Source organism: Anguilla rostrata, chromosome 5 (genome assembly GCF_018555375.3).
Source record: "Anguilla rostrata isolate EN2019 chromosome 5, ASM1855537v3, whole genome shotgun sequence".
NCBI classification, from domain to species: domain Eukaryota; kingdom Metazoa; phylum Chordata; class Actinopteri; order Anguilliformes; family Anguillidae; genus Anguilla; species Anguilla rostrata.
The window spans coordinates 47,765,651-47,783,635 of NC_057937.1; the positions used below are offsets into that span (position 1 = coordinate 47,765,651).

The following is a 17,985-nucleotide window of genomic DNA, read 5'->3' on the forward strand; positions in this document are numbered from 1 at the left end:
CCATGAATCACATTTTTTCCCAGTTTCTTTCTTATTGTGGAGTCATGAACATTGACCTTAGCTGAGGGTTAGAGAGGCCTGTAGTTCTTTTGATGTTCTTCTGGGATCTTTTGTGACTTCCTGCATGAGTTATTGTTGAACCCTTGGAGAAATTTTGGCAGACTGAGTCGGCTACCCTTGGGATGATTCACCACTGTTCCAAGTGTGCTCCATTTTTTGAAGATCTTCTCTGGAATTTTCTTTGCCCGTGGCAGTGTGCTTTGTGATGACTACATCACTCTGATGTCTGATGAAAAGGTTCAATATGACTGAGCTTTAGATTCAACAAGGCTGGCTGCAATCAAGCCTGGCTGTGTTCAACCAACTGAATCTAATTATCAATTCAATTAGGTTAATTGGTTAATTGAGTAACTAAGGGAGCAATTACTTTTCACATGGGAGACATAGGTGTTTGATAACTTTTTTCATTAAATAAACAAAATCATAATTAAAAAATGTTTTATGTTTACTCAGTCTCCCTTTGTCTAATATTACATTTTGTCTAAAGATCTGAAACCATTCAATGTGACAAATGCAGTAATAGAGGAAAATACAGGGAGGGGAAAAAATACTTTTTCATGGCACTGTACCTGTTTTGAATGATTTTTTTTCTGGGGCATAGCCAATCAGATTTAAATGTCCAAAGTTGATTAATATTTTGCAGTGATAGATGATGTGTGGAAAGGAAATGCCACTTTCATTTCACCAAAATCTTCTCTAGTGGTGGGAAACCTCAAGCTGTGGGAGGGTCCCTCACATTGTGCAGCTAGCCCAGAAATATCTGATCATTCCTGGTACTCATGTTCAAGCAGAGCTTTGTTTTCATGCGCAAACAAAAAATGTACAGCACTGGCTTGTAACTAAATGGATCCTCTTATGTTGGGCAAATAATCTCTGACAGGAGTGTGCAAAGCTGCCAAACAGAAACAGAACTGTATTCTGTGACTTTTTCATGAAGACGTAATCTGTATTGGTCCCCATTATTACAGAATCAGAATGTTGTGGTCAACATGTAATAAAGATCTTAAGTTAAAATACATGATTTAGGTGATACATGCCATAGACTATTTTCATGATGGGTTTTCTGTTTTGAGTACTTTTGCTTGTTGTTACAAATGATCATATTCTCAGTCAGTTTTCTCCTAGTAATTTAGGGTTAACCAGCCCTGCTTTCTGTTTTGTTATCCATCAGCATTTATGTCAAATCTTTCAGTGGAACTTTACCTTGCTTTGCCTTTGTGTCCTCCCCCCTTTGTGTGCCCCCTTATGGACATAACACACATAACAGAGGGTGCATAAATGTGTCCTACACATTTCATGGCACTGCAAAAATTATGCAAATTTAGCAATAAATATTACAATATAATTTGAATTCATGTTATTCTTTGGAAATAATTCATTTTTTTTCTGTAGAGTTGACAGCCCTACAAAACAAAAAATATTGGATTTGATGCCGTATTTATTTAGATTGGTAACAGTTTAGCAGTTTTGAACACAATGGCACCATTTGCTCACATTCTCTCACATTCTAGTGTGTCTGAAATATGACATGCATCTGCTGGAACCATCCCAATGATAACATTTCATTTAAACTGTAACTCTGATTTGAAATGTGTACATGTGTTAAACAAAAAGAGAATGTAGTCATGAAGCTATCATATTGATTTGGTAGTCAGTATGGAGTAGAATCCCACCGGATGTGTTTTAAGTACTACAGACACATAAACTCCATCTAACCATAAACATATTCATAAATAAGATGGACACAGTAGAAACTTTTATATTAGTTCTTTTCAATTTAGATTGACTTGAGAATAGAGGACATCATTTGAAAGGTCAGACAGCTATTCTTGATAATGCAGGATTCAAAAAGAAAATCCATTGTGCGAAATAGCCAGATAATGTCATTCCATTTTCTTTTTGTGCTTAAAAGCAATCTTATCCATCATTTGTTTTTTCATTTTTTTTTTTTTGGTGTTTTAGCAATTTCACAATCTGTCCTGCATACCATGTAACATTTTCATCATAATTTATGAGAAACTTGGCTGCTGACCATTTATGGCCATTTTATAGGAACCTGACTACTCACATGTCCTGTTCCTAAATATCATATCTCAGATTTAATATATATTCCAACTATAGCCCCAAAGCCCATATGCCCTGGTCCCAGTTCTCCTGAAGAAGAAAGGTGCTTTCTGTTCTCGGATGAGTCTCACTGAAGAGAGGTTGTGTAAGAGCTACCAAATGGAGCTCAAGTAGGGTCTGGCCTTCCTGGTTGAATAGCAGATGAGAATTCTTGTCTTTTAGCTCCTGCCTAATATCCATTTCAATAATGCATCACCAGCAGCTGCTAAAAGCCTATGCGAGGAGGAATATTTGCATTGCATTTAAAACAATGGTAAGAAAAAACAGAACAAAACACTGGGAAGAGGCCTCTTTTCAAATCCTTCAGACAGACAGAGCTATATTGGATTTCTACTGTACATTTCTTTAAGCACAGCTAAAATGCTTCAGCCTATGGTCGTATCTTCAAAATGACGCTATGGCAGATAATTCACACAACACTTATGTGCCCTTATGTTAGTTTCTTAGTTTTTACTGCATATTTTTTTCATGTGCCAAACCTACTATTACAGAAAATTACAACTTACATAATCCACATACTTGGGGCAGGGATAATTGAACACAGACCCATTATCCAGCACTCAAGGCCAAGAGTGTGGTCTCCTCCTGCTTTTAATGTCTGTATTTTTTTTGCAATTCCTTTTGGTTTTTAAATTCACCCAGTCCCAGTCTATTGGAAAGAATAAATACCATACCTGGTATGTAACCAGAACAAAAATAAATTCATCCTAATGTTACAGCCATACTTTATTTTCTCAGATTTCTTGCATCAAATATTTTCTTCAATGTATCCAATACATACAGTATGTCCATCTGTCCATAGAAAGGAATATGCAAGCATACTGTCTTTATTGCCACTTTTCTAGAAAACCAGAGATACTGTTCCAGTGATGAAATGTGCAATCAATAGGTGGTGTTGTTGAAACAAGAAATGCACTGGTTAAAGATTCTTGTTTAAAACTGTTAATTTGACTTCACTGAATATATAGGGACCTAGTGCAGAACATAATAAAATCAATAATTTGCTAGATAAATTAGCATAGGCTATTCTACCCTTTAATGCTTTATTAGAAATTAGCTGTTCAGGATAGTCCTGAACAACCATATCACTTCATCTTCGTAATTTTATGACGTCATGTTTATGAGCCTGATTCTGACCTGAGGAACTAAAATGCTTTTATGCACTGTCAAATGGGCAAGACTTAAGTGCATAAGAGATAGGCCTACCTGCATGCTAACTTGAGATACACATCTGCTTCGTCCTGGTTTCCACTGAAAATAATGAAATTATATTATATGGTTCATCCTGACACATGCACACAGATGAAATGTGAATTCATCGGGTGTTCCCTTTCCTTTGCTTTTGTCCTTTATAAAACCAATTACTCAGTGCAATAAAGCATGGATGACTATAATTACAATATACAGTAAGGAACTCCAAAATTTAAAGGAGGTTTCTTGTACACACAAGAACACACACAATCTAAAATGTATAAAATCAGCCAGTAGCTCATTCAATGGAAACAGAAGAACTTGGAACATTTGTTCTGCCAACCATGCAGCCTATATGGTGAACATACTTTCTTTTTAGCGCCTTGCGAGGACCCACAGAACAGTATAAGAATTTTAGTTCTTATTTAGTACTGTGCATGAACCAGATAGAAAGAAACATGGGCAAATTTGACACATTTGCTGAATTTGAGAATAAACTATGCACAGCTGATTCATACTTTAAGATACAAATGTATGCAATCCATAGTATATGAACTATGAAAACGTTCACACTGAGGACGACCAGTTGGGAAATGACAGTAATCTTGAGACTATCGAAAATAAGATAAAAGGAGTTGAAAGTGTTGGTGTTAAAATATTATTCCACACTCAACCCATGGGTAGCTGTACAGGCAAGAAGTCAGGTAAACGGAACATGGAATATGGGACGTCATAAGTAATATTATAAGTAAACATTATTATTATATTTACTTATCACAATGGTCGCGACATCTCTTCAAATTCAGAATAATAATAATAATAATAATAATAATAATAAACTGTATGTTGATTCTGCTGATGTTTTGGGTGCTATACTGTTTTTCGCCTCGTGAAACAATGGCGCTGTGATGAGCCGCCGGTTACAATTTCATTTTTATCTCTCTTTGCGACTTGTTGACAGTTACTTAGCTGCTTTACGTATGCACGCAAGCACAGCTCCACTTGAAAGTTAGCTATGGCAGTGTGGTGCGCATGGTAGGCTATATTTTGCCAATGGAAGTTGTGCCTAGCGTTTTCGCAGATTTCGTTATTGCTTGCTTGTGCTAATAAGTGCGATCAAAATTATCCGCAATTGGAATGTGTCTGTTGTAAGATGGCTTTCATTTTAGTTTATCACCCCCTCTGACGCGCAGTTAGCAGCTTGCTATGCATCGCTAATTAGCTAGCTAACATCCCTTATTCGCGTGGCACAAGCTATAGAAATTTAGCGATACATATACATAGCTATATAGGCAGCAAGGGCAGAATACTTTAACTAGTAAACGTTAAGTTCAGAGTCACTGCTGTGATGGTTTCAGAATGGCTAAGAAGCTATAGCTAGACATGTAAGTTAGCCATTTTAACTGGCTAACTAGCGACCATCATCAGTATTAGGTGAGTGACTGTTTTGTCCACCTACGTTAACTTGAAGTTAACGTTAAAATATGTCTTTGTGTTATTCGCTAAATAATGAGCAACATTTTTAGATGCACGATTAGCTGACTGGATGCAAACATAAACCCAGCCATGATTGGTATCATAACTTAGTTGCGTTCACTCTGCCGGGTGCTGGTTTGCTATCGCTGGTTGGCATTATGTTCGTTGCAGCAACGTTTAGGCTACTTCAGATTTACTGGCCACACACTTGGCAGGCTTGCTATCTGAGATAACGTTTTAAGCACTACGTTTGCTCGTTCATTCCATTCACTGGTTTACCAGCTGGTTCATTCAATCATTCACTGGTTTACAAGCTACAAATAAAAAGACACACAAGTTGGTTGGGAACAAGGAAATAGGTGGAACGCGATTCCAATTATTAAGTACACGGTCTGGAACGCTATGGAGACACAGTGATGTGCAACTGGATTGACCTTAATTTGCAGTCTCTCTAATTGTATGCATAAACGCATATTGGTATCACCCCCAGTGCTGTATGTTGGCGTCCTGTCTCCTCAGGTATAGTTAATCTCACGGAGCATTCCCTTTAACCAGTGCCATCTACACTTGTCATCTGATCATGATTGTCTGAAAGTAAACACAGAGGGACAATGATAATTTTCTAGACAATCTAGAAAATGAGAAAATTCCCTGGAGTTCTCAATTGTGTTACACTCATTGGCCATTTTATTAGGTACACCTCTCTAGTACTGGGTCTCCTTTTTGCCTTCAGAACAGCCTGAATTCTTTGCGGTATGGATTCAACAAGGGACCGTAAGCATTCCTTGGGGATTTTGGCCCTGACATGATCGCATCACACAATTTCTGCAGGTTTTTTTGGCTGCACATTCATAGTGCAAGCCTCCCGTTCTACCTCATCCCAAAATTCAGGTGGATTTAGTGTAGAAGTACCATTACTGCCTTTGTCTTTAACCCTTATTTTGTAACCCTGGGCAGGTGAAAACGCTCGTAGCATGGACGACGAATCCCCCACACTGAAGCCTCGTCGTATTCAGAACCAGAACGTGGTCCACCGACTGGAGCGGCGTCGTATCTGCTCGGGCCGCGCCGGAGCGCACTGGTACCGGGTACGCTGCTTCCACCAGAACCTCTTCCCCAATTTCACGGTGGTCAACGTGGAGAAGCCGCCTTGCTTCCTGCGCAAGTTCTCCCCGGACGGACGTTGCTTCATTGCCTTTTCTTCGGACCAGACCTCGCTGGAGATCTACGAATATCAGGGTTGCCAGGCGGCGGAGGACCTGCTGCTGGGACAGACGGGGGAGACCTTGGCCAACGGGAACGACCAGCGCTCCCTGAACATACGGGGTCGCCTCTTCGAGCGTTTCTTCTCTTTGCTACACGTCACCAATGTGGCTTCCAACGGGGAGCACTTGAATAGAGAATGCAGCCTCTTCACGGACGACTGTCGCTACGTCATCGTGGGCTCGGCGGCCTACCTGCCCGAGGAGCCCCACCCACACTTCTTCGAGGTGTACCGGAACAATGAGTCAGTCACCCCCAACCCCCGCTCCCCGCTGGAAGACTATTCCCTGCACATTATTGACCTGCACACCGGCCGCCTCTGTGACACACGGGCCTTCAAGTGCGATAAGATCATTCTCTCGCACAACCAGGGGCTCTACCTGTATCGCAACATCTTGGCTGTCCTCTCTGTTCAGCAACAGACTATTCACGTTTTTCAGGTGGGGCTAACAGCTACTGTCCATAGTGATTTGTAACATGCAGTTTCCCACACTAACCTATGTCGCCTGCCAAGCTCCCATATACAAGTGACCACAGTATCCAAGAAAATGAATGCTGTCCCAGAATCATCTCCTTCAACCCCAGGCCAAATTGTGGTCTTTGACAGTAGAATGTTCATTTTGATCCTGATTCAGTGTCTAAGGGGATCATTTAAATAAAATGGGCATTACACTTTGTTAGATTAATCACTGACCAGAAAGTTCCGTAAAGTTCCTCTTGTTTTGTCAGGAACTTTCAGGCCTACTGTTGAAATTAGTTTTTGTAAATTTGATGTTATTTACGGATTGTCAGGGAGAGCATATGGAGTGTACACGTTTTTTGTGCTGCTAATCCTCAGGTGACCCCGGAGGGAACCTTCCTGGACGTGCGGACGATCGGGCGCTTCTGCTACGAAGATGACCTTCTGACGCTGTCGGCGGTTTACCCGGAGGCGCAGGCGGAGGGGCAGGCGGGGCTCTCGCGCCTCTACAAAGAGAAGACCATCAACTCTCTGAAGCACCGGCTGCTGGTGTACCTGTGGCGCCGGGCGGAGCTGGACGGCAGCGCGACCGCCAAGCGCCGCTTCTTCCAGTTCTTCGACCAGCTGCGCCAGCTGCGCATGTGGAAGATGCAGCTCCTGGACGAGCACCACCTGTTCATCAAGTACACCAGCGAAGACGTGGTCACCCTGCGTGTCACAGACCCCTCCCAGGCACTGTCCCTCTGAACTTCCCACGTTCTCTCATAGCGGTTGAATTGAGGATGGTTAGCTTTTGAGGCAATAGCTTTTCATTTTTATTGGCAGGGAATGTAAATTTGTTTTTAAATTAGTTTTTTTTTTTTAGGAACTTGACATTTTAAAGCCAATGAAGCTATATTTGGTGTTATATCAGACAATTTATTTGTTATTATCAGAGTAATGTTTTCAACTTTTGCTTGCTTTAGATAGCATTATTTTGGTCGATTGAATAAACGGTCAGAAATGTGATGACCACTAATTAGCATTTTATTTGCATATGAATTATCATTTCAATCCAGCAATTCATACCTCTCTTTCTTGTGGTTCCGTCCTCCAGCCATCCTTTTTTGTCGTGTACAACATGGTGTCCACCGAGGTCATGGCAGTTTTCGAGAACACCGCCGACAAGCTCCTGGAACTTTTTGAGAATTTCTGCGATCTTTTCCGAAACGCCACGCTCCACAGCGAGGCCGTGCAGTTCCCCTGCTCCGCCTCCAGCAACAACTTTGCCCGGCAGGTTCAGCGAAGGTGAGCGCCAGTAAGGGATACCGAGCCTCCAGGGGTAATGCTAAACCAGTTTGGACAGCTTCCTTATCCCTGTAGCGTTTCTCCACCGAACCGCCTCAGACAGACAGGCTCTCGCCTGTCACCGGCGATGCTTTCTGCAGTCTCAAGTGCTTCTGCTGTGTTTCCTTGTGGGCAGGTTTAAGGACACGATCGTGAACGCCAAGTACGGGGGTCACACGGAGGCGGTGAGGCGGCTCCTCGGCCAGCTCCCCATCAGCGCCCAGTCCTATAGCAGCAGCCCCTACCTGGACCTCTCGCTCTTCAGCTACGATGATAAGTGGGTGTCTGTGATGGAGCGGCCAAAGACATGCGGGGATCATCCAATAAGGTAACATCGCAGCTCCACGCATTCATTCATTTCCTAGAGGTGCGATTGGCGGTGTTGTATTTGGTCTTGTAACTTTGGATCCCTGCTACTGCAAAAAATCATGTAAAAAATTCTGGCTAAACATACGGGAACATCCATCATCTTATCTTCATTTGTTCTGCTGTAGCCATATTTGAAATAGCCGTAGCATGCCTTAGCCAGTTCTAGTTCAGAATGATGTAACAAATTAGATGTGACAGCCACAGGCCATTTGAGGTGTGTTAAATCACAAAGGGATATGAAACACAATTTGATAAGTATTCATGCACATGGTAAGCACTCTATGCTTATAATGATGGCTGTGGAATGAACAAAAAACAACTCTATCAAAGCTCATTTCTGGAGCACCTTTCTGTCTCAGCCCTATAGGACTGATTTTATGTTAAAATGAGGCAGAACTGTTATTAATATTAACATGGCTCACAAAATATAGTCAGTATTGTCATGTTTTTTAGTTGGGATTTTAAGCAATTAAACAAAATAACATTAAATATAGAGTAGGGGTAAGTAAAATTGTTATATTTTCATTTTGTACCCACATATATATATATATATATATATATATATATATATATATATATATATATATATTTCAATAAAAAGATGCTGTTTATAGTGAAAACTTTGCATTGGCATTCAAATGTGCTAACAGTGTGGTTGTTATTCCTGTTTTATCATTCTTTTTTGTAGTACTTTAGTATGATGTGGTGGCACATTTGCTGGAGGGGTGCACTTGTTCATTCTAGCTTTAAACACATATTTTCCGTTTCTCGATCCCTCTTGCTTTATTCGGTAGGTTTTATGCTCGGGACTCAGGATTGCTAAAGTTCAAAATCCAGGCGGGACTCCTGGGGCGACCTATTAACCACGCGGTGCGGAGGCTGGTGGCCTTCACCTTCCACCCCTTCGAGCCCTTTGCCATATCGGTTCAGCGGACCAACGCCGAATACGTTGTCAACTTCCACATGCGCCACGTGTGTGTCTGAGGAGGAGGGGACGGGACCTGCACCAGAGGACTGCGCTGAATGGTGCGGCCCGGTTCCCCTCTCAACCCTCAAATCCAGCTCACCCATCTGTCTGAAGCAGCGCTCGGTATGAAACGGCACTGCAACGATGGTGTTGTCATGGGGATCTCCCCCTAGATTGACACTTGGAACGTGATGGCACACACTGCAGATACCAAAAATGATCATGGTGGATTCCGAAATGTAAAGTGGTCGAATTGTGCTCTGACTCAAAATATGCTTTATTGTATTGACCTTAGCAGCGGTCTGAAACAAAAGCCAAAGTATAAAGCTGGTTGCAGTCGGTCCTTCATTGCTGGGGCTTTGTTAATGACACATGTTCTCACGTCATATCTGAATCTGGCTTTTATTTTCTTTTGGTTTAATATTGTTCTGTGCTATTAAACGTCTGATTTTAAATATTTCTGTTTTTAAATTATTTCATATGAGGAATCTGTTGCAGTACAGTTGTGATACAAACTGTACTACCTGTTGTGATAAAACAGTTTCAACCAAAATAAAGAAGACTGAACAGCAATAAAACGGCTGGAAAACGTTTATTTACAGATCCTGGTAAAGCGTGCCCAGTTTCTGCTACTTTGAGACTTCTGCAAATTTATTTGATTTTTCCACACTTAGAATTTTCTGATTTTCTTGTTCTGGTTGTTATCCTGAAATGTGAACTGAGTATGGAGTTTCTTTCCTCTGTTCATCAACCACTGGATTTATGCATACAAGCATATTGCTCAAACTGAGAAATCAGCATTGACCTTGAGTTGTGTGAAACTACAGGGATTGTTTTATTGCATCTTGATTTGGAAAATGATGTGTTAGTTCTTAGTGCAATTTATGACAATGTGCAGTTTTCCATTTCATATAGTTCGTAGAATTTCAATTCAATATTTGTTGAATTTTTCTATTGCCATTATTGGTATTGTCTGTCATTTACTCCCACTTTGTAAAGCAAACTGGTTGGTCGTAAAAAGGTTTGGTTGCTCCAATGGTAGGTAAGGGATCATACTGAGCATACAAGCATTCTACCTACTGTTATATAAGCCGTTACTGTACCTTGAGCTGTTAGCATAATGAACACTCACTCATTACCATGTATTACATACTGTAATCAGGTCTGCCTCTCAGCATACAGGAATGGTTCTGATTTTAGTCTGGGTTTTCTGGTTGATTTAGTTAGTATATAGCTTCCCATATTTGAAATAGTCCAACTTGATATGACTCCACCTGTTAAAAGTACTAATTACCGGGTAGTTCACAGGCCACAGTTTAGTTTAGGTTGAACTAATGCTGAGTCACATATATGCTAGCCACATGTGAGTGGAAGTCTTTGATTAGGGCCAGCCAGGTATTCAAATAACCAAACTGGTTCATAACGTTTCCCTATTGAGTTTTACTATGAAAGCATCAACAGAACTGTATTGCTCTTAAACTTCACGTGGTGCACAAGTGGAGAAAAAGGATGCTCTTTGCTAAAGAGAGAGAAATATAATATAAATATGTATTTACTTTACCCTAAATAGCATTTCAGACATGAAGAATAAAACCCTACTGGAGTTAGTGTGAGTATGATAAGATCATGCACTACAGGGAAAAGATTAGATTTGCAGGGTATTTGAAAGAATATTAAACCTTGTGGTTTATCAGTTGGGACTTTATTATTTTTTTTATTATCTCATAGTTCAGCATATACATATCTTCCATCCATCCACGATTTTTAAAAGCTGGATGATGGATAAAACAGCTATTCATCCATTCATAAGAAAACTTGTGTCTGTGTTATGCTTATACTTATCTCACAGTTAGCCAGTTTTTGGTTAAGCCACAAATTAAAGCTGAGCCTGGAGCCTTTATTGGTAATACAGAATATAGGTTCACAGTCTTTTTGTTTGATTAAGCGTGATGCTGAATATTTGTTTATTCATGGACATATTAATTTGACAATCAATGTATAGAATCTACTCAGTCAAGCACATGATAGCATCTGTTGTCAGAACATTGCTCAATTCAGCATCTTCACCCCCTCACTGATCTCCAGCATTCTGAAAATGTTGCATCAAAGAGGGCTTATCTTTTTCCAAATTACTGATTTTTGGACATACTGTATAAATATGTCTACAATATTATGAATGGAAACTACTACTATCACTGTATTGGCATGTGCTATTTGCAGATGTATGTGTAAGGACCTGAATGTTCTACAAGCTAAGTTAGAGAAAAACGAAACTGTTGTACACACAACAAATTTGAAATACCAACGTAATGTCACTTAATAGGGGCCAAAAGTGAATTTAATAGGGTGAAACTGTGCTCTCTCCAGCCTGTTTGCACCAAACAATGGCAGTTGACTCATGCTTACTTGAATGGAAAAAATCTGTTTTGGGCAGATTATCCTGTAATTGCTCCATTGAGTTCAGATGTGGCACTGAAGAACACTGACATACAGAGAACATGAACATTAGGCCATATGTATAATCATACAAAAACACACTGAGAAGCATTATGCTTTATAAAACAAGCCAAGGCAATGTTCAGAACAGAGACTGATAAAATTACTTTTTGATACGAACACAAACATTGTAAAACACGTAACTATTTTATTTATAAATTGTATTTCTACAATTTGGTCAACACTCGAGAGAAACCAAATGTCTTGTAATGTCCTTTAAAATCAGATAAAGCAAGCAAGGCCCAGGCAGCTGCCATTATCAAAGCCTTGTTAAACGGAGGTTACCTGGAAGGGACAGCAGGTGTTTTAGGATTAAGTGTCCACCCAGCCTCCTGTTACACAAGCTAATTGAATGCATTCGTACTATTGCTGGCCAGCAGGAGGGGAGAGGGGGATCTGGAGACTTGGGTATTGCTGTTTATATTGTATGTCACTTGATTTGTTGGTAAGATTTCTGGGTATTATTCCCTCAACAAAATGTTTTGGAAATTTAAAACTTCTCCAATTGTGTTTTCAGTAGATAGATGATTTGAAAGATTTTGAAAGATGGGAAAGTCTACCTCTGAATCCTTGGACAGAAGGCCACAATTGCCCTGTTTCTTAGCAAATGCGCTGTGTTCATTGATGTGTGATATAAGGGTTTTACACTACTACTCTCCAATATTTTTAATGATACAGCTGAATTAAGTCCCATCTGAAATGTTGAAATATAGCTAATTAATAGATCTGTCATCTTGGATAAAACTCAAAATTGTGGAAAATGCCTGGTACACACAGGCTCTGAGTATGTCCAGTTCATGACAGCTTGCTTAGTGCAGCCAGCTGACAGGCAGAAAATGTGGATACTATACAAGCAAATTGGTAAGATGAACTGAAAAACGAATTGCTCTATTAAAGAGCTGTTATATAACAAAAGATTAACAGGTATTCAGGAATGCCATAGCTGCTGGTGCCAGTGTGGAAGAAACAATTAATGTCAATGTTATAACTCTACAGGCTTGATGAACATAACCAGAACCAGAATGAATAAAACGTTGCTTTTCCACATATTTTATGTCCCGCTGCCATAACTGATTATTTGATATAGAGTATTTGGTGGAGAAATGAGGAATAAAATGTACCGTTAAATGCTGCGAATAATCTATGTAATGAAGTTGGTGTCATCTACAGTATTTAAATTGTTGCTTTGTAATGACAGGTTGCTCTAAACAATGGTGTCCATATTGATGTTTTTTGTACAAGACTGTCTAGTAATCAGAATGAATATTTAAACACTGCATTAGGATACATTTTAAGCTTTCAAGATATTAGCTTAATTAATTTTGACACTCTTTTTAAAATTAGTAACACATATATAATACAACACTCCAGTATCCAGGAAAAAACTAAAATGTCTCCTAACATCTCATTCGCGACCAAAGATGAGGGTCTTATAATAGCAAGTCACCAACCCCTAACAGAGTTATTGTAGTGTTGGGCATATGCTTGCGTTTAGTCACTGTATGTAATCATATCAATCCTCTTCAGTCCGTGTGCTTTGTAGCATGGCTTGTGGGAAGGCAGATGTGCACAGTTGGCTTGACCTTGGTTGCTATGACTACTTGGTGCACAGAGTCATATACACTGTCTGCCTGGAAACTCAGTTCCTGCTAATTGCTGTTGTCACGGCAACAAAGCACCTGATGTAATCGTAGGAAAAGGGCACAAATCTTAAATTAATGCATTTATTTATAGTGTTTAATTCTGCTTTGTGTTTGGGACACAGACAAGGTTGTTTTACCATTCATGGGCTTGGGGTTAAACAAAGACCAGCCTTTTAATAGAAGACACTGGGCATATCATACGATTTCCTTGACTGGAGGAACCTTCTAGTTACTTCCAATCCCAGCTGTAACTGTGTAAATGATTCCTCTACTGCCTGTTTGATGGTAATTTTCTCCAATCTGGAAAGAACCTGTTTTGCGCAGGGTCATTTTAAGGACCGCAATATAAATGTGCAAAGGACTTGCTGCAACATTTTAACCTTTCTGTTGATGAAAGTAATCTTTCAAAGAAAATAAGGAGGCTAAAATGTAAGACGTACTATTACCAAACAATATTGTAGATTGTTGTCAGACGATCTCAGATTAAAGTACTGTAATACCTTTATTCAATGGCTAATCTGGACTAAGGGATTCTTTCACGTGAAATGCTTTATAATTTAAGATATATAGTATACACTACATGGCCAAAAGTATGTGGACACCTGACATCCAACATCTCAACCTAAATTATGGTAAATGGACTGCATTTATATAGCGCTTTTATCCAAAGCGCTTTACAATTGATGCCTCTCATTCGCCAGAGCAGTTAGGGATTAGGGGTTATGTGTCTTGCTCAAGGACACTTCGACACACCCAGGGTGGGGTTTGAACCGGCAACCCTCCGACTGCCAGACAATCGGTCTTACCTCCTGAGCTATGTCGCCCCAAGTTATGGGCATTAATATGAAGGTGGTCCACCCTTTGCTGCTATGACAACCTCCACTCTTCTGGGAAGGCTTTATACATGATGTTGGAGCATTTCTGCAGGGATTTGCTTCCATTCAGCCGGAAGAGCATTAGTGAGGTTTGGCACTGATTGGGTTATTAGGCTTAGGCTTTCTAAATTAACCCAAAGGTGTTGGATGGGGTCATGGTCAGGGCTCTGTGCAGGCCAGTCAAGTTCGTCCACACCAACCATTTCTATGTGGACCTCGCTGTGTGCCCAGGGGCATTGTCATCCTGAAAGAGGAAAGGGCCTCCCCCAAACTGTTGCCACAAAGTTTGAAGCACAGAATCGTCTAGATTGCCATTGCATTAAGATTTCCCTTCACTGGAACTAAGGGGCCTAGCCCAAACCATGAAAAACAGCCCCAGAGGGGTGTGGTGGTCATGTAGTGTATTTTTATAAACCAATCAAATTAATCTTGGCATATACAGCGAAAGTAGCACGTATTTATCCTAACACTTAAATGGCATGAATGAAGGAGGGAACTCAAGATAAAAACTGAGCTTGAAAGTCTCCATAAGAATCATTATTGTGCTTAATGCCATTTCAGAGACAATTCTAAATTATCCGCCAGTTTTCATTATATTTTATGCATAAAGTTGTTACTTGGACTTCAGGTAATATTTAGAGAGAAATGGAGAATCACACTGACAATAGATAACATCACATTCAATTATTTCATACATAAAAACTTCATGAAAAAAGTCAAACACCCATATGAAAAAGTAATTGCCCCTTAATAACTGCTTACAGCAATTTTAGCAGCAATTACTGCAACCAAACCCTTAACGCAACTCATTGCTGTTGTAATGAAATAATCATGTGTATGTATGTACTGTACAAGGTTTCACTCGTTGTTGTTACTGGTACGGCAGTGTAGAATACTGCAGTAACAAGATGACAACACCTTTGCACTTTGTACTTTATTTTTATGTTAACCTTTATGAAATGGAATAACTATAGTATTTTGTGAGATACGGGGATGCTAATGGCAACCTTCATGAGTCACTCAGTAAGTGTTTTAACCTTTATTTTTAATTCATAAATTTGATACCTGGAACCAGTCACTTTTTTCTGTTTTTTCTTCTTTTTTTCCCCCCAAGAGCCTCAAGGTTACAGTGTGTTGGCAATAACAGGACACGGTACTGTATTATAAATAATGATCTGATGAATGCATTGTATATCATTCATATATTATTTTAATATTTTATGTGGTTGCAATGTAGTTTTTTCAACAATAACATATTTCTGCATGTCAGCATTTAGTTTGCAAACATTCACTATTCCAAAGGTAGCATCATGCTATATACTGTATATGGAATCTAAAGTTGTAGTCATATCATTTGCCAGTCTGCAGAAGCGAAGGTGCATATGGAGCAGCATTAAAAGGTTAGCAAACTAGCTAAGTACTTAAACTATTGCTTTGTGACTTTGCATATTCACATTTATTCACTAGTTGGTTAGGTAATCAGTAGCAGCCACAGCTTTCCAGTCCTCACGCCGGCTTGGCAATGGAGGATAAACCTGCAGATAAATTAGGTAGGAGGCCTAATAGCTGGGCAGCTAGCTGTAATACAGACAGCACATTTTTATACTGGAACAATTTTATATGGTCAGCTCATTCATTATTAGTATTTTAATTCACATTTTATTTCAGCTCTGAAATTGGAATACAATAGTCTACAGTAGCATCAAAACAGGCATCTGATGGCAATATTAGAAATCAATCCACACGCTTACAGGTGGGTGTATGTACTTCCACTTGCTGACTAAGCCATTGCACTGCAACGGTCTTGTAATTCATGGTAATGTAATGATTCATTGAGATTAATGTACAATATGTTCCTTGGTTTCTGTAGTGGCTTCAGAAAGTCCTATAGCCTCTCTGCGTTGCGGCACGGAACAAAAGATTCAAATGAAAAAGCCAAGAATAACTCACTCGCATTTTCCCTCCAAGAAACCATTCAAGGTAAACTATCTAGTCGTTCTCTGGGTCAGAGCGATTCCATTATATCATTAATATAAGGCAGTGTGATACATTCTTGTACTTATATTGTCCTTCCACTTTTCAAACCATCTAGAACTTCTCCAGTTTCTAGGGATTTCATAAAATCTTTTGAATTGGTTACGCTTAATTTTATCCCAGATAAAGAAATAATATCTGTACCTTCATCTTGTTCCTCAACTGAACTTCCTGTTTCAGTACACTCTATTCTTATCCAACTTCCCTCTTGCAGAATTACTTTTTGCGGCTTAACTGATTGGCTTCTCAGAGAATTTTGGTCATTACTTTTTTTCATAATGGGGCACATTTTAAAATATATTCCTACAACTACATTTTACTTAGTTAATGATTCTCTGAAATGTGAATACAGCATCCAAATTAGGCACTGCCTACGGCTAAAAATAAAACTTTTTTCCACAGTGTAAATGTTTTTGGTCACGTGTGCAATAAAATACGTGGTTCTGAAAGCAGAATTCTGTCCCATCCAGGATTGCTTCTATAGGATTTTCTTCTACTGGTCTGTACTGTATGTGTTACTTTTTCTGTACACTGCAATGAGTACAGTCAGGGGACACAATGGAGACAGTGATGCCCTGTACCTAAACCACATCAGCGAGTGTGATGTTTTATCAAGAATGACAATCTGAGGGCTACAACACAGGAAGTGAGGATACAGGAAATGTGTGGAAAAACTCATATACTTACTGTTAGTCAAAAGCAAAAAAAAAAAAAACTCTCATTGTGCCTGCAATAACTGAGCCAACCCCACACTAACTCAATACGCTAACATTGCCACACTGTTGAAATTACTTCACACTTTACAGCCATTTTTCAAATGGTACTGGAATTTGAGTCTGCGTATTCCGATACATAGATTTGGTGTGAAATGACATACGAGAAATGTTTATTTTTTATAGTAGTTAAATGCAATCTGTTTGCTGCCCGAGATGTATGATGTAGTTTTCATATTGAGTTAGTTTTTTGGAGAGTGTGATACTGTTTTAAGTGCATGCATGCAGCCAGCCACCACTTCTTATCAGGCTGCAATCCACAAGGTGAGCTGCAGTTTCTGCGCTAAAGGGCAGTACGTCCAGCACAGACACCCGATCGACCGCAGAAATCACTACGCGCCGTCGAGATGGAGAATACTGCTGATATGATGCTATGGCCAATTGTGTGCGTCCCACAGGACTACTGGCTACAGTCAACATCCAATCTCTGCAATCTCTGATGTATCATTGCAAAAGACACATACCACAGCTGGATCAGGCAGTAGGGATTACAGATTTTAACTGACAAACCACGTGTCATGTTAGAATGTATCAGCACTAGAATTTATCTACATGCACCTCTCTGTTAGAGAGCAATGATACGCCCCTGATATTCCCATTTCCTGTTCCTGTAAAAAGCACTAAACAAACAAAATTGAATTGAAATTGAACTGATTCACTTGGGTGAGCGCTCCAAATAAACCAATTGAGCGGAATCCTCACAGCTAAACATAATAAAATCCCCCTAATGCCAAATGCTACGCCAATAAAACACAAGGTGTACAAAGGGACCGGCTCCGGTGCCATTGCGTATCGGAGGAGTATCATACAAACCTGCTAAAAGCAGGGGAAAGTGGGGGTGCCCCCTCCCCAACCCCAAAAGAAAAGAAAACAGCACCGATGCACTTCACTTCCCAACGAAATGTAAAGGCTGTCTGAATGTACAGGC

The 17,985-nt window shown here is 39.8% G+C and overlaps 1 protein-coding gene across 7 annotated transcripts; it reads left to right on the forward strand.

Annotated features, from left to right (window-relative positions):
* The first annotated feature begins 4,312 nt into the window (after positions 1 to 4,312).
* Positions 4,313 to 9,814, forward strand: det1 (DET1 partner of COP1 E3 ubiquitin ligase). 7 transcript variants are annotated; one of them, XM_064336738.1, is made up of 7 exons: positions 4,344 to 4,809; positions 5,585 to 5,625; positions 5,809 to 6,554; positions 6,953 to 7,306; positions 7,671 to 7,861; positions 8,037 to 8,228; positions 9,064 to 9,814. In XM_064336738.1, exons 2-7 carry the CDS (start codon positions 5,607 to 5,609, stop codon positions 9,251 to 9,253), a joined length of 1,692 nt encoding a protein of 563 aa, XP_064192808.1. In that variant the 5' UTR covers positions 4,344 to 4,809; positions 5,585 to 5,606; the 3' UTR covers positions 9,254 to 9,814. The 7 variants fall into 7 exon arrangements, with proteins under 7 accessions (XP_064192813.1, XP_064192808.1, XP_064192811.1 ...); XM_064336739.1 differs by having other exon boundaries at positions 4,366 to 4,410; XM_064336740.1 differs by lacking the exon at positions 4,344 to 4,809 and adding an exon at positions 4,832 to 5,370.
* The last annotated feature ends 8,171 nt before the right edge of the window (positions 9,815 to 17,985 follow it).

What these genes read in the sequence shown, in the direction of transcription:
- det1 (XM_064336738.1), top strand. An exon ending in AGACTATTCACGTTTTTCAG is followed by an intron (nt 6,555 to 6,952) that starts GTGGGGCTAACA and finishes GCTAATCCTCAG; the next exon opens with GTGACCCCGGAGGGAACCTT. An exon ending in TGCGGGGATCATCCAATAAG is followed by an intron (nt 8,229 to 9,063) that starts GTAACATCGCAG and finishes TTTATTCGGTAG; the next exon opens with GTTTTATGCTCGGGACTCAG.